Source organism: Bacillus rossius, chromosome 1, assembly GCF_032445375.1.
Source record: "Bacillus rossius redtenbacheri isolate Brsri chromosome 1, Brsri_v3, whole genome shotgun sequence".
In the NCBI taxonomy this organism is placed as follows: domain Eukaryota; kingdom Metazoa; phylum Arthropoda; class Insecta; order Phasmatodea; family Bacillidae; genus Bacillus; species Bacillus rossius.
The window spans coordinates 365181385-365199136 of NC_086330.1; the positions used below are offsets into that span (position 1 = coordinate 365181385).

General features: G+C 38.6%; 1 protein-coding gene across 3 annotated transcripts in view; it reads left to right on the top strand.

Moving 5' to 3' along the window:
- Window positions 1-1242: 1242 nt before the first annotated feature.
- Window positions 1243-17752, top strand: part of LOC134528365 (uncharacterized) — a 73010-nt gene continuing 56500 nt past the window's right edge. For all 3 annotated transcript variants that reach the window (XM_063361932.1, XM_063361933.1, XM_063361934.1), the window contains exons 1-4: window positions 1243-1399; window positions 4327-4436; window positions 13310-13478; window positions 15066-15231. In XM_063361932.1, the coding sequence (XP_063218002.1) occupies window positions 1337-1399; window positions 4327-4436; window positions 13310-13478; window positions 15066-15231 (508 nt within the window). In that variant the 5' untranslated portion in view covers window positions 1243-1336. The remainder of the gene's footprint in view (window positions 1400-4326; window positions 4437-13309; window positions 13479-15065; window positions 15232-17752) is intronic.

The following is a 17752-nucleotide window of genomic DNA, read 5'->3' on the forward strand; positions in this document are numbered from 1 at the left end:
GGACGAAAATGTGTCCAAGGTAAAAAATGTTATGGACTCCGATTGTCGTTTGAGTGTAAAATTAATCGCCGAAGACATAAACATGTGTAAAATAACAGTTCACAAAATTATTTTTGAAAACTTGAACATGTGGAACTTTTATGCGAAATTGGTGCCAAAAGTGTTGAGTCATGAACAAAAACCATGACAAGTTGATATTTCCTGTGAGATGTTGGTGCAGTTCGAAGGTTAACCGGATTTTCTAGAGAAAGTAATAACAGACGATGAATAATGGGTGTTCCAGTACGACCCCGAAACCAAGTTTGGAGTGGCACACCTCGCGACTCAAGAAAGCGAGAATGTCGAAGTCCAACGTAAAGACACTGTTCATTGTCTTTTTTTTTTTTAAGTGTGGGATGGTTCACAAAGAATTTGTACCTCCAGGACATACTGTCAATGCTGTTTTCTAGAAAGAAGTCCTTGCACTCATGCACAGAGCCATCAAACGGAAATGACCAGAGGTGGCAGATTGCTGGAAGCTACACTACGACAACGCTCCAGCCCACACCGCCTTCGTTGCGAGCACCTACTTGGCCCGAATAGGGGCTGCAACCTTGCTGCAGCCACCGTACAGCCCGGATGTGTACCCGCCAGACTTTTTCCTGTTCCCAAAGCTAATGTCGATCTATTGCTCTGTTGCTGCGTGAAAGTAGGACAAACAATTGTAATATTAGCAGGGATAAGTCACAAAGAAATAGTAGGCTACTAGATATTCTTGTTCTTGAAACAATTTCAAAAATATTTAGAACATAAACAAACATGGCTACAACAGCAATAAAATAAGTACTGGCTTCTAATGGTCGCTTGGAGCAAAGTAAATGGAAGAGCTCTTATGTATTTGTCCGTCTCTGTCTGTATGCTGTTGTAAAAACTCAGTTCCATGAGATCCATCTCCGTTTGCCGTGTCATTGTAGTACGGGCCTAACCGATTTAATTGAGTTAATCTCTTTGAATGTTACTCAATAGTATCTAATAAAAAATACTTTATTTCTTTTAATTAAATATATATTTAATTATGAAACTTTTTAAATTTAAAATATATATATATATATATATATATTTGTTTGTGTGTTTTATTAATAATTTCGCGTAAGAATTTGTGTTTGGGCTGGAGACAAAAGTAACAACTTTATATAGTTTTTTTATATATAGAAAGAGCCATAACGTGCTTATATTTATCCTTACTCTATGTATCATTGAACGTCGTGATAACGTTTGCAAAAGCGTGTACTGTACTGTTTTGTTGTAATGCTTGTGTTAAAAATTAATTTTATGGTTGTTGGTAATCATAAGTACGATGGCTGATTGGGATTTCGACAATTGGGTTGCTGTTTGTAAAGACTGTGAGCGTTATCAGGGGGTGAGTGCACAATTATTCTAGGGTTATTTTCTACCGGCGTTGTTCGCGCGGTCAGTTTAACCTATTTCTGACACGAACAAACGGATAAGTAAGTTATTTATTTAGTAGTTGAATCATGTTTTCAATTTTTTTTGAGTATAGCCCGCTTTTACGTAAAAGTAAAACTTAAATGCGCTCATTTTTCTCTCCAGAAGCTAGGCAATGCACCTGCGTGCCCCCTTATTCTGCTTAGTTTGTAGTCATCTTCTCTATTTATGTTTGTTGGGTGTTTTAATATTTCTACTGATTCTCGAATGTATCTTGTTTTTATTGTTGGATGTTAGCTATGGTGTGTAATTGGTCGAAATCAATGCTGTGTCCGGTTTTCAAGGAGTGTTCTCTAGCTGATCAAGGGTTTTCATGTTTATAGTCATTGATATGTTCTTTAACCCTTGCGGTTATTCTCTGCCAGTTTGTCCTATATATGCCTTACCACGCTTCAGAAAACCTCATAACCTAACTTTGCATCTAACAAAAGGAAGGTCGCCTATAGTTGATCAAACAGCTCAGTGAAACAGAAGATAAGAAGCCACTGATTTTCCAGCACCCCTAGGCGATAATGAAGCCCAGTTCCGATTGGCCAAACGAACAGGCCAACTAGACAAAAGGAAGGCTGTGATTGGCCCACAGGTGCAGCCAATTGGGAAACACTCCTCTCAGGCGAGAATGCAGAAGAACTTGTAATAACCTCAGTAGGTAACTCTACCCTGATGATGGTGACCAATGTTGATTGAAACGTCTGCGATATATTCGCCTTGTATGCAGCTACAACTGAGGAGCCAAGCCAATTATTTTAATTTTTTTTTAGAACTGCCACGGGTTCTTAAGTAAAGATAGTTGTCAAGGAGAGGAATGCATCTAAAAGAAAAGAAAAAAATATAATTTTTTTTTTTTTACTTTATGACATTTATTCTAACAGTTACCAGTAGGTACTATAGATGTTGAAACAACTAGTAACAAAAACTTTCACTTTTCAAGCAACATGCAATCAAAGAACTGAACGGTTCTACGTCTTGCTGATGTTTGTTGTTTGAATTAAAAGCAGAATTTTTATAAAAAAATGCATTTTAAGTAGTTTACTGGTAACTTAAACTTTAAATTGTGGGTTAGGTTAGCTACATTTAAAATGCTGTTAAAGTCATGTGTTCAGATAGCTCTCATTGGTAATGGTTCTGTATCAAGTTTATTCCTTGGCCCTGATGGCATGATTGTGTATATATTGATCCTGTGGTATGTGATGCTTGCTGTTTTATTTTAGTATGTCGAAAGATACTGGCCCAAAAAAGCTCAAATATCACTATATAAACCAAATATCGTAGTCTTGTTGAAATTTTTTCTTTTGTATGCAACCTATGATCAATAATGGAATGTTACATCACAAGTTTTGATTATGTTCAGGAAATTGTGACAGACTAAATTAAGACATCAAGTACCACAGGATACTGTCATCAGGATCAAGGGATAAACTTAGGTATATATGTAAAATGGAATATTAATCACTAAATTTAAAAAGGCAGTAAACACTACGAAAAATTCTAAAAATATAAAAGGGTTTTATATTTTTTTAGTTTTTGTAGTTACCAGTATCTAATCTGTAAAAGTGTGTCACAATACTTCCAAATCAACCATTAATGTGGTAAATTACAGGTAAACTACTTGAAATATTGCAGTTACCATTACATAATGATTATAAAATATGTATAGTAAAAAAAATGTCAGAATTTTTTTTAGTATGTGCATCTTTGCTAGCTAATTACCCAACAAATAAATCGCCAATCATCGATACTACAAAATACAAATTAAATAACTTCCCTCTTCAATGACTTAACAACTGCTCACAACTAATTTCAAATGACATGCAAATTTCTTGCTCCAAGTATTTAACAATGTGGAAATTATTTCATATCATGGACAACATGCTACTGAAAAATAATTAAGATTTGGGCAATAAAATATTAGAACTATTGCTTTGTCATTTTACAAAATAATTTGGATAAAAGTCAAGAAATAAAAAATGTATTTTTAAAGTTTTTGTATGCACTTGAGTCTTAATAGTGATAAGTATAGTCAGCTAATTCCACTTGCATATTAGAAAACAAGCAAATGAGAGAAAATATTCACTCAATGCTTAACTTTTGGGATTAGTATCCGATTTGATTCTATAACAATTTTGATGACATTTTCAGCATAATGGTACTTGTATGTCATTATCACCCTTATATTACAAAAGGACAGATGCGAGGAAATGAATATTTTGGGGGGAACACTAATTGTGTAGCTTTGTGGCTATTTTGTACCAATCAACATGATCAATGTTGACAACACAAACCCACTAAATAAAAATTAAAATGCCATATATAAACCATATTTTAGATATTAGAAAATCTAAAGTAGTGTACATATATATAACCTAATTAACACATAACAACCATTAATAAACATTATTTTAATGAAATAGATATGTTGCTTTTGATGTTGAAATGCGTAAAGTGATGGATTGAACTGATTGATTTTTCAATCCTGAATGTGCCTGCTGCAATGCAGCTCAAAACATCCGTATAATCTGTCACTTCGATGCAGTTGAACGTCTAACGGCCAAGATAGCTTATATTATTAGACAGTGGCAGCAAATTCTGCAATTTCCTGTATGGGACATGTTAAAATTCCTTTGTATTCACTTTAAAATAACACTAGTAATATATTTTTTTATATGGTGTTCGTTACAGTGTTTGATGCGGCTTTTATTTATAATCGCTAAACTGCTGTTTGTATTTTTGAACTTTCGGCTTGGTCTCTTCTCTGAAAACTGGTTATTTGAAATATTAACAATGTTAAAGATCTCTACCTACATACTTTTTACTGACTGCACTGTATGTCTCTGTTCTCAGGAGATCCGACTACTGAAAGAAAAACAAGAAAAGGTTCAACAGCTATTGGTTGCAAAAGACCAAATCATTGACGATGTTCAAAACTTCCGTCAATTGATTATCAACACTGAGTAAGTTTTTTTTTAAAAAAAAATAGGTATGAATTTTATTTGCTTCTTGGACAGTTTAGTTTTTAATAAACTCAAAACAAGTGTGAATTGTGTGTTATTCCCTCATTTAAATGTGAAACAAATTTTAATGGGTCTTGCACCTGTAATAACATAGGAAAAAAGAATGAAATATGTTAGATCTTTGGAGGGTAATTTTTAATAATTAAGTAAAAGCAAAGTAAAGCCATCTTAAATGTATCCATTGTCAGTTTATAATATAATGTATTGATAACAACATTTACATTTTTACAGGCACTGTCAACAACTAACTGTAAAATTGGTAACCACATTATCATTAAATTATAGTTTATCTGAAAAATTTAACTATTTGTAACCCTATAATGATGCATGTCAAATTGAAGAATGAGACTTTACTGAGCTCTCTATTTTAATTAAGATAAAATTCATAGTAGAAACAAACTTTTCTGCAAGTAATTTTTTTTTGCAAACTTTTTTATCTTGTAAATAATAAAGTACACATAAAAGAATTTTATATAAAAAGAAATAGGCATCTTCATCATCTTAACAGACACCAAAATATGGAGTTTGGTTAAATTTGGTGACGGTCAAATTGTGAACTCTGTTGATTTGACATGGAATGACCCTTAAGGACAATTCTCGTGCTTCATTGGTCTGCAAGTTAGCACTGGTATGCTATGTCAGGATGTCTACAGTCACAGAGAAGTGAGGAAACAGAAGAACTGGTCATGAAGGTCACGAATAGGTCCCTAAATAAACAGCAATGGTGCTTTAATATCCAGCGGTTTTTTTGTTAATATGCAGTTTGTTTGACGCCTCACTTCAGGTTATAGTTGCAGTTAAATAATAATAATCGACGACAATCCACTTAAATCATATGGTATTGATGTCTGAAAACGTTTTAGCTTTCTAACTTAAAATTTGGTACGTTCGTGCAGATTGTAGAAATTTTGTTATATTTTTTCATGTTCGGTTTTGGTTATATGTTTGTTTAAACAATACTCTTTAATAATAAAAATCCTGCGATTGGTTCACCAGGTATTTGAAGACTTACTGTATATGGCAGGCACTTTGCTTCGACTAGAATACATTTGCTCACTTTGCATAGGATTGACAACTATTCTGAGAGATATTTTGTAATTCATAACTAAAAAGGAAGAAAAAATACAATTTATAATCATGCACCTAATTTACTTACATGCAGGGATAAGAATATCTTTACCAAAAAATTAAAAAATTATAAAAGTTACACATGAAAGGTTGATGAAATGCTTCATAACTTATGACCATGAACTAGTCAATTCCAAAAAGCAAACAAGCTACCCGAAAAGTATACTCAATCCTCAAAAGTATTATGTTATAATTTAAAGAAGAAAGCTCACAATCATTAATCATTTAAGAAAAACAAAAACATACTGTGAACACTTTTCAACTTAAAGTAAGTCTGTCAATCAACTATTTAATCAAGGAAGGGCAAATTGGCTTCACCATTCAAACAAGAAAATATACCTAACACTTAACATCAATAGCTACAATTTGACAGATGCAGGGGATTTTGCGGATTGCTTTGGAAACTACTTTGAAAACATCACATCAACAACTACTAAACTTAAGTCTGCAAAGGCTCCATCCTTGTAACTAATGATTCAATTAATATTTGTACCAGAGCCATTTCAACAAACATTCAGACAATAAACATGATTTCCTGAAAGGAAGAAAATTTGTGACTAATCTTAAAAATTTTCTAAATATAATTTATGGTGATGTAATTTCTAGAGATCAGGTATATTCCCTGCTACTTTGATCCATCAAAGGTTTATACAGTAAATCATGCGTTACTGCCTAAGAAAATTGTATAATTGTTGACTTAGTGACGCATATTTATGATGGTTAGAGAGCTATTGAACCAACAACATTTTTAAGGTTTAATAGATGGAACCTTCTCTCTACCTTCCAGTGCTTCATCTGGAGTACTGCAGGGTGGAATACTATTGCCATTATTATTTGTGCCCTTAATATGTGATGACTTGAAGAGTATTTTAAAATGCTGGAGAAATAGCGATGGTGAATGAAATTGGCCAGCACCTAGGTTTAAATCACACAGGTTTGATATGTGACTATGTTCTGGAACCAGCCAGCAAGCCGTTTACTGATAGCATCCTTTAACATGATTCTACTGTGGCCAGTGGATGGCCACTAGCATTTAATATATAATTTATTATTGTTTTATAAAGTTCCTGAATGTAGTTTTTTTTAGTATAAGTAAGTATTTTTGAATGTAAGTTTTAAATTTTCTATTGTGGCAAACCCAAGATATTTTACCTGCAGGTAAATAAATGTAAATATTCTATGTACATGGCAGTCTTTAATTAGTATTGTTACGATCGCGCTTGGCTGCAGTGCATGGCATCGCCGCACTCGTTCGGCCTGTCTGCGCCCCCTTCCACCTGCATCCTCTCCCTGGTATCTCGTGTCATACTATCGCGCGACATCCTGACCGTCGCAGCGCGCACCTGCCTCAGATCGGGTTACTTAAAAGAGGCCGCACTGCGGAATAAAATGACTCAGACGCCTTTATCGGCGTTCTTAGAGCAGCCACCGCGTCCTTCGAGGACTCACGACGCGTTTCTGGGCATTTCGACGGCGAAGGTCGCGAGATATCTCGGAGACATGCCCGATTGTTCTGGATGGGAACCCAAGGGCTATTTAAGGAGGTTGGGCCGACCTCTGAGTCAGTCAGTCAGTGAGTGGGGAGTTCTCCCGCTGCGGAGTTTCCGGGCGATAGTGCCGCGGGTGCGGCAGAGTGGCGAAGTCCTTGGACGAAGGTTCCAGGGCAGTCAGTCAGTCAGTCGGTGACTGAGTGAGTTCTCCCGCGGCGGAGTTTCCGGGCGATAGTGCCGCAGGTGCGGCAGAGTGGCGAAGTCCTTGGACGAAGGTTCCAGGGCAGGGAGTGAGTAAGTTCAGTGGAGTCGGGAGTTTTCCCGCGGCGGAGTTTCCGGGCGATAGAGTCGCGGGCGCGGCGGAGCCGAGTGAAGTTCCGAGTGAGGCGTCGTGTGGGATCTCGGCGAAGGGTGTGACGGCGGCGGCGGAGTGCGGCGACGGAGTCCCACGGCGTAGACCCACGAGGGGTGCTGCGGTCAGAGTTGCGCCGGAAGTGCGGCCCAGCGAGGTGTGTGAAACGAGTGACTGGGGAATTGGCATTTCTTTAAGTGTAGTTAATTATTTGCCAATTTAGAAGATTATTTGTAAGTGACAAGTAGTGGTAATAAATAAAACTGTGTGTGTGAAATAAAATCTATTAATTGGGCTATCCTTTACGAACCCGCAGGTAAATCGTAACATTTTGGTGTCAGAAGTGGGATAGCCCTAATTAATAGATTTAGGATTCAGTTAGAGTATTAGAATAAAAGTTAAGGATAGAATTTAGTTTACGAGAATATAGTTAGTGTTTAGAACTTTAGTGAATTTTAAATTTTCTAGAGTTAGTTTGAGTATACTGTAGTCAGTGTTAGTTTTGAATGTAATAGAGTTATTGTTAGTTAAATTAGGAGGTTCGGCTAGGTCATTTAAAATTAAGAACAGTATTAGAAAAAAATTTATTTAGGCTTGTAGTATATGTGGACAAGAAAGATGGCTGCCGATGAGCTTAAGAATATCCTGGCATTCTTGGCCGAACTAAAGAGTGGCCAGGAAGAAATGAAGAATGAAATGAAGAGTAACAGGGAAGAAATGAAGAATGAAATGAAGAGTAACAGGGAAGAAATAAAGAATGGCCAGGAGAAAATGGAGAATAGGCTGGACGAGATGAAGAGTAGCCAGGAGAAAATGGAGAATAGGCTGGACGAGATGAAGAAGGGTCAGGAAGAAATGTTAGCCAGTATGAAGAAGGGTCAGGAAGAAATGTTAGCCAGTATAAATAAGGGTCAGGAAGAAATGTTAGCTAGTATGAAGAACTTTAAGGAAGAAATGGTATCTAGTACAAAGAACTTTAAGGAAGAAATGGTAACCAGTATAAAGAAATTTACGGAAGAAATGAAGAGTGGAAGGAAGGAGAGTAAGAACCACCATGAAGAAAAGAAGAGCGGGTCAAATAATAGCCTAGAGGAAATGAAGAAGGGTCAGGAAGAACTGAAGCATGGCCAAGAAGAAATGAGGAATGAAATGAAGACCGAAGTGAAGTTAAGCATAGAAGGGAAGAACAGCCAAGAGAAAAACAGCGAACAGAAGACCGGTCAGGAGAAGCACGGCGAAGAGAAGAACAGAGAAATGAAGACCAGCCAAGAAGAGAACAGTGAAGAGAATAACAGTGAAGAGAAGAACCACAAAGAGAAGACTAGCGAAGAGAAGACTAGCGAAGAGAAGACCAGCGAAGAGGAGACCTGCCAAGAGAACAGTGAAGAGAACAGCGAAGAGAACAGCGAAGAACACTGCGAAGAGGACATTAGCCAAGGAGAGGAGAACAGCCAGGACATGAAGATGAAAGAAGAGCTGAAGAAAAGCATAGAAGTAGTGAAGATGAGTTACAAAGTAAAGAATATTGAACAAGAAGAAATGAAGATAAACCAAAGAGAGAGGGAAAAATTCACAAAAGAGCTGAAGAAAAGCCGAGAAGAGATGTACATGAGTCAAGAAGAGATAGAGAAGTGCAAAGAAGAAACGAAGGAAGACCAAGAAGAAACACAGGAAGACCAAGAAGAGGTGAAGAAGGACCAAGAACAGGGGAATAAAGACCGAGAAGAGAAAATGAGAACACAAAGAGTGAAGAAGATGGTGCAAGGAGTAACTGAAAGCAGTCCAGACGATATTCATAAGAACAAAGAGGGAATGAGGAACCAAGAAGAGACGAAGAAGAGCTGGGAAGAAATGCTTTGTGAACAAGTAGCTACGAGAGAACAAACAGAGAGAAAAAGGGAAGAAACAAGCGAACCATTGGGAGGCAACGAGCAATGCTCTCAAGAGAATCGGGTCCGTCCAAGGCAATGGTCGGTCCGTCTCGGGCAGCTGGCTGAACGACATGGGGAATCTGCGACCCAGAAGTGTCGCCGGGTGACAAGAGAAGCTATATCTAATGAGAGAGAGGGTTATCTGGTGAGACTGTACAGCCCGCGATGGAGGAAAGGCAGGAGGCCTAAACTTCGAGTAGCATGGGGACCTCCAGAAGGAGATGCATTACCTGTTCGGGACGAACAGGTTTAAGGAGGGGGCAATGTTACGATCGCGCTTGGCTGCAGTGCATGGCATCGCCACACTCGTTCGGCCTGTCTGCGCCCCCTTCCACCTGCATCCTCTCCCTGGTATCTCGTGTCATACTATCGCGCGACATCCTGACCGTCGCAGCGCGCACCTGCCTCAGATCGGGTTACTTAAAAGAGGCCGCACTGCGGAATAAAATGACTCAGACGCCTTTATCGGCGTTCTTAGAGCAGCCACCGCGTCCTTCGAGGACTCACGACGCGTTTCTGGGCATTTCGACGGCGAAGGTCGCGAGATATCTCGGAGACATGCCCGATTGTTCTGGATGGGAACCCAAGGGCTATTTAAGGAGGTTGGGCCGACCTCTGAGTCAGTCAGTCAGTGAGTGGGGAGTTCTCCCGCTGCGGAGTTTCCGGGCGATAGTGCCGCGGGTGCGGCAGAGTGGCGAAGTCCTTGGACGAAGGTTCCAGGGCAGTCAGTCAGTCAGTCGGTGACTGAGTGAGTTCTCCCGCGGCGGAGTTTCCGGGCGATAGTGCCGCAGGTGCGGCAGAGTGGCGAAGTCCTTGGACGAAGGTTCCAGGGCAGGGAGTGAGTAAGTTCAGTGGAGTCGGGAGTTTTCCCGCGGCGGAGTTTCCGGGCGATAGAGTCGCGGGCGCGGCGGAGCCGAGTGAAGTTCCGAGTGAGGCGTCGTGTGGGATCTCGGCGAAGGGTGTGACGGCGGCGGCGGAGTGCGGCGACGGAGTCCCGCGGCGTAGACCCACGAGGGGTGCTGCGGTCAGAGTTGCGCCGGAAGTGCGGCCCAGCGAGGTGTGTGAAACGAGTGACTGGGGAATTGGCATTTCTTTAAGTGTAGTTAATTATTTGCCAATTTAGAAGATTATTTGTAAGTGACAAGTAGTGGTAATAAATAAAACTGTGTGTGTGAAATAAAATCTATTAATTGGGCTATCCTTTACGAACCCGCAGGTAAATCGTAACAGTATGAATATTTGCTTGTAAGTTTTATTTTATGTATGCAGTATTTATTAAAATGATTATGTGGGAGAAATGGAAACCAATTAAAAAACGTAATTTTTTTCACTGGGAACTGTTTTGCAATATTCCAAAATGTATCACATCATTGAGGTCCAGCTAAAGGGCTTGGTTTCTTTTTGATACAAGTACTACTGTATGGGTGCCACCATATAAAAGGACATAAGGACCCAGCGGAGACTTCTCTCAAGGCGTTATGTCGCCCATGTAGGAGCGAGATTCGGACCATCCAAGTTTCGCACACTAACTACCAAGACCGGGCCCGCTCTCAGTATCGGGCACGCTATGAGAAATGACACAGTGGGCTCCCAGGGCGTCCCACGCTCCGCCATGCAGTAGTTATACACGTGGGCACAAGAAGAAAGGAACACCGTTTAAATCACACGTCCAGGTTTATTGAGAAGGTACAAGCTCCTGTACACATAGACCTTTAAACAGTTAAAAAGCCCGATGCGCAAATAAGTTTTTTGTTGTGGCCCACACACATCACCACACAAAGAATTACGTAGCGGTGATTGAATACTCGCGGACAGTGATGAAGGTAATTACTTAAGCAGCCTGCCGGCCGAGAGAAGCCCCAGGAACTATTTATCAGTGAGTACAAGTGGTGATGTCCCGGGGTGCTGGCGCATCTGCTCTCGGCAAGTGATGACATTGGACTGGGGTAAGCAAATGCTCTGCTTTGTTAACATAGCGTCTTTCGTGCCGAGCCAAACTACCGTTACGTTATGATTAATTGCCAAGGGTTACTAAAAACAAGAGACACAAAACATTCATTAATATTGCGTGCTTTCTTGCTGCTTCAGTGATTAAAACATATATTAATTAAAAAATTTAATTTTTGAAATAAAGTGTTTCTTCAGCTGGATTTGGGACTGCTTCGGAAATGTTCGGTGCTGTCTTTGTTACCTAAAATTACATATAAGATTTATTAAACAAAACTCTCTCGGTTGATCTGCTGTGACACAAAATCCTTGGGATAAAAAATAAGGCTTACAATTTAATTTATAATTGTGTAAGGGGACGAAGCACTGAAGCTACGGCGCCCTCTCGCGGGAGACTGTGGTGTGCCATTCAAACACGTCACACGCACACGTACGACAGTGTCAGGGGTGATGAACACATGTTGGGAAAGAGGCAGAGTTGTACAAGTTCCTGAGGTGAAGCTCTGGTTGATGTCGTCATAAAAAGTTAACCTACAGGTGTGTTCATTCCAGATTTTTTTGTTAATAAATTCATGTTTTACAATGCCCCAGATTAAACCTCAAAGCCAAAAATGTTTTATGTTGTAGTTATATAATTATTTTTACCTAATCGTAAAATGTTTTTCCTCAGAATCTAACATCAAAAGGTTGATCAGCAGCAAATATTTTTGCTATTAAAGTTAGATGGGGGTTGAAAGCATGAAAGATGTTCACAATTAATGGAATTTGTTTCTAAAAGCAACACCATCTCAGTTTCTCGTGCAGTTTTTGTGTCTATACTGTAAAGACATGACTTATCAGCACAAGAGCACGCAGTTATAGAGGCTCGCTCCCAAACTGATGTCGTAATATGAAATACGGCAGTGTGTTTAATGAAGCATGGTTCTGTCCTGCAAGCGTTTTGAAAGATAATGGCTTCCTTGGTTCAGCTATTTCCTTGGGAGTCACCTTTCTAAATACATACCAGCTTTCCAGTTAGTACCGTGTCTTGCGAACAAGCGACGCTTGTGTCCGGTGTCTCATTACAGTTACACTTTTGATGGGTTATTTATTCACATTTGTGAAATTATTTTCGGCCTTTATGTGAATTACATAAATTTAAAGTTGTATGTAAAGAAAAACTACTTTGTTATGCTACAAGGGAGGGAGTGCAAGATTGTGTTGACAGTATTTGAGTATTTTTCAAAAAACATGAGAGTGAACAATGCAAAATAAGCTTTTGGTCAGCAGTGGTGATAGTGATTAAAATGTATGTGTTGGTATTAATTTTGTTATCAAGTTCATTTTTACAATTATCGTATGATAATACACCAGTGAATGTGTGTACAATATTTTGTGTAATTATTGATAACTTTAGGTCTTCTAGTTTTCAGGTTTTCCACTCATTTTTCATTTTATAATTTGCTCTGCTACTGTTTGATTCTTTTTTCCATATTCAGTTGTTCTCGGGAGTTGCTTTTGGGAGTGTGTTTTTATGACGCATAATGTAATTTTTGCGCGGGTTTTGCAACTCCAACCGGAGAGCGACGAGGTTGCGTGCCACCGGCTGGGCGAGCCACACAGTGGGATAACATTTCAGAATATGTCGCTGAGACGTAAACTACCAGAGTTCACAAGTGTCCTTCTCGCGCACTCCTAGGCTTAATCTCCATTTACCACCACTGCACTAGACGAAACCCTCTCTTCTTCCTCCTTCCAAACACAGTATTTCATTTCTACATTCTTCTAATGGCTTATCAAACAAAACTCTTTTAACATGTGTGTTTGTGCACATGATGTTAGTAGTTAAATGTGCTTTCAGTAGAAAATAAACCAGTACCAATCTCGTTAGTTTGCATTGTCTTGTGGCAGTATGAGCCTGTGGCCTGTTTGAGAGCCGGCTGTCGGGGGGCAGTGTCGCGGAGACCAGTCAGTGTGGTGTTGCAGCGGCGTGTACAAGAGCCTGAGCAAGGTTGCGGCAGCGAAGCAGCGGCTCAAGGAGAGGAATGCGCTGTACCAGGAGCGACAGAGGCTCATGCTGTCCGTGGTGAGCCGGCTGACGGTGCTCATATACAGCTCGCTGCACTTCATGAGGCTGTGGGAGGACGAGCACGAGGTGAGGATCCAGCGTAACCTTAATTCCCTAGTGGAGGTCTCGTGTACGTCTAAAATGTTATATTTAATGCAGGAAAGTTCAGAATGAGCAGAAGAGGATAGATTTATTATGTTATAATAAAATAAATAAAGTTTTACACCCATATATTCTTAACCATAAAAACTTAACAGAACCAAAACAAGTGGTATTTAATACCTAAAATTCATGTGAATTGGTGCAGTGCTAACATTCTGTAATGGATAACATATATAAGCGTTTAGAAAACATAATCTGCTGCAATTGAAACAAATTTTTCTCATGTTTGATGTTAATGGAGTACATTTATATTAGAGATTTATTAATATTTACATGTGAATTAAGTTTTTAAACCAAATTATTTTTTTAGTACATTCTGGTACTTATAGCTTTCCACATACTGTACGAGAATTGTCTGAAATGTTTCCGACCTAACAAAATAATTTTTTTTTCCCTCAAATTAATTTTTATTTTTAGCAATCTCCTTGTAAGTCTTACACTTCTACCAACGATTCTTCCATCTCTTCAACCCGTCCAAATTCTACTTGGCATCTTTCTCTTCAAAATAGTTGCTTATGAAGATTATGGCCTCCTTATTCAATTTTTTAGTCTTTGGAACATAAAGTCGCTTGGGGCTAGATCTAGTGAGTAAGGAGGATGATCAAGCCATTCAAACCACATTTGATATATTTTTGCTATGGCAACTGCTGAGGTGTGAGACAGTGCATTGTTTTGGTGAAACAAAGTTTTTTTTTGTGAATGTGACCATTTTTTTGCAATTACTGCCTCCAGTTTTTCAAGTAATGTTGCGTAGTAAGCTTCCTGTAATTGATTTTCCTTTTTCAAGGTAATTGATTTTGACATCACCATTACTAGCCGAGAAAACAGTCACCCGCCCCAAAACTCTGATTTATTGTGCCTAAACTGCACCAACAGAGCATTGGAAATGTGCATTCAAACGCTTTTTTGGTACGGAGTGAGCAAACGTAGTACCTAACATGGGGACAGCCTTCTTATGACTGAAACTCGATTTAGTATGTGACAAACAAGTCCTTTGGACATGTTAATAACCACAGCTACCTCTCTAACCTTGATTCGACGGTTGTCTAACATCACTTGAGTGATATTATCGTCCGTGATTGCAGTTTTTGGCCATTCCAAAATTCATAGTCACCCAAGCTGGTACGGCCACATTTGAATTCAGCTGCTCAAAATTGCAAAGTTTTAAGTGATGGTATAGAGTCCCCGTACACATGTCCAACTTGTCTTTAATTTATGTAGGCATATTGCATTTTCAAAAACAAAATATTTAATGATAACTAGATATGTACTCAATATTTTTCCATTTTCACAAAAAAAAAAAAAAAACATTCACTCAAAACAAATGTGCGTCCATAATGATTGAAATTTCACAGAGTACATTCCAAAACATGCGTAGATGCATTTCCCAATTTTTGTTGATGAGTGCTGCCATCTTCGTGTTGAGGTCAAAACTTTTCAGGCAACCCTCGAAGGTTGCTTGTGCAAGCTGGCCAGTTGTGGTGTAGCGAGGAGACTTGGTGTGTGTCTCAGATCACCAAGAGAGCCATCGATGTGACGGTGGACCAGAGGCAGCAGCTAGAGCAGCAGAACGCCAAGTTGCTCGGCATTGAGCAAATGCAGAAGCAGTACGTTGCTCTTGTTGCAGAACAGGCAGAGAAGCTGAAAGTGGTCGAGAACATGGAGAAGGAAGTCGCCAGTGAGTACCCGTTCTTGTTTTCACCCTGTGTACTTTATTGTTCTGCTTTACATTTGTCAAACGCTTGTTGTATCTCTGTGTTGGCTAACCGTAGCTCAACAGGGGTTCAAGGACAGGTGGGTAATTACACACCTCCAAAAACCAAACTCAATTTTCATTAATATTACAGTCAAACCTCATTATTACAAACCTGAAGGGTTTGTAATAACGAGGGTTTGTATTAACCAAACTATTGGGATATCATGACAAAAAAATTGATTGAAATACACACTGTTGGTAGTATAAGCTGGCTTCACTACATGCATGACAATATGTAAACACTGAAGAAAACAAACACAATGCAACACTTACAGAATAAATCATAATACAAACTTCAATAAACTTGCATTCATGACACATTTTCTATTCAAACATTTGGTTTGAAAAAAGCATCAATTCTGGTTTGCACTATCTTTTTCTTATAGGCATTGTTTACCACATTTAACTTTGGTCGTATCTACTGCTGCCGACTCCCTACACATAGTTTTGCCAACAAAGATTGTTGCGATCCTTAAACCGTTGTAGCCAACCATTGCTGAACTTGAAGTCTGAAATTCCTAACCTCAATGCTAGGTAGTCTGCCTTCTTCTGAATCATAGGTCCAGAAATTGGCAAGTTTGCTGCACGCATATCTTAAAACCACTGCAACAAGGTAGCTTCCATTTCTTGATGTTTTGGGCCTCACATTCTTTTTCTTGTTGATAATCTGCACGAACTCGCAAAAGCCGATTCAATCTTTTCACGATTTTTTAGTATTGTGGACAACGGCGATTGCGGGATGTTAAATTCTCTCGCAATTTCAGTTTTCGTTTTCTCTCCATTGTCTACTTCTTCAATCATTTTAACTTTAACTTGCAATGTAAGTTCGTTGCGTTTACGTTTCGCAGTCATATTACGAAACAACTAACACTCAAAATTGAGGTTAAGATACACGTGCGTGGACAATGGAAAATATCAGAACTTTTTTCCATAGATTGTTTAAACTTCTACGTATGTACACTTCCGACGACTAATATTAATACGGTATAGAGTTCTTTCCTTTTCGTTTTCCGTTTACAACATGGCATGTTTTCTAGTTTAGTTACTAACATAGAGTTGATTTTTTCATCTTGTTTTTCGACCATTTTGCGCTGTAGGATACATACATGTATCTTTGGATAAACGTTTGTTTACATGACGGTTATGAAGACGATTTACTTTAGACTTCGGTGGTGAAATTCGTATTAACCGTTTACTTATACACATTAACAGCTACTTGAGGGATCAAAACAACTTCGTAATTCATATTAACCGTATTTCGTATTAAAAGTACTGAATAACATAGGAAATCATGCTTTATTTACCGGGACTGTGAAAGTACTTCGCGTAAACAGGAATTTCGTACTAAGCGGATTCATATTAATGAGGTTTGACTGTATTGCCATCCCAATACTGATTACAGTTCATAGAATGAATTAGGTCCATGACAATATGTTTATACAGCTGCCGAAGCCATGTTCTGTTTCAACTGCATTTTCCTTGGTGCTATCCTAATTCATTAATTACAACCATTAAAAATATAAAGGACAAATAGTCATCAAATCCTTAAGTCAGTTTTTTACTTTTATTTTAATAATGACTAGAGCCACCATTGTAACTTCAGAAACTAGTTCGCTCAGAGTACTAATTAACAATGTATGGTTCTCTAGGCAAGTATTGCCTTCAAAATGTTTACTGACACATGTACTTGTTAGGCAAGTCAACCGTGTTTGTTCATCAATCACTAGCTGTAGTTAATGTAAAACTAGCTTAAGACGTTCCCTCATAAGTTTTCCCGCTTATGAAGTTCACTTCCATGTAGTATCCCTATGTTAATTTTTCCCATTCATAACTTTTATGTTATTAGATGCTTACCGCATATAACGTTCAGCGTTTGTGGGAAAAATAAAATTATTTTTAAACTTTTAAACTCTATTTTTTGTTATTATAAAAAAAATATGTATTTCCAAACGATAACAAACTAATTTGTACTGCACATGACCGTTGCTACCCGCAGCACACTGTTAAAAGTGAATTTTTCAACCAGTCATCTGCTTGCATTTGTGTATACTGAGAGGCGGTTCCATTCTCCCTATTCGAGTTATACCACGTTACAAATATGCAGCAAACCAGATTACCACCAGCCAATGTTCATTGATATGATGTGTTTTTTTAGGGATGATTTTAAGGTTATTAAGCATAATAAATGTTTAGTGTTTTGAAAATCAAGGGCATAATGGCATATACAAGTAGTTTGAGGACCATTTAAACAGGTGTTATTGTTTGAGAAAAAACTGAAAATTATATCAGAAGTTGATCCGAATCCTTTGATACCAAGAGTATGGCAAAAACCAAACTTGGGATGCCGCCTTATACTTTGAACGGAATCATGATGAAGCGGGATCGACTTTGGCTACTAGTGTTTCGTCAAAGTGTTCCAGATAGTGTGAGGAAGAGCTTGTGG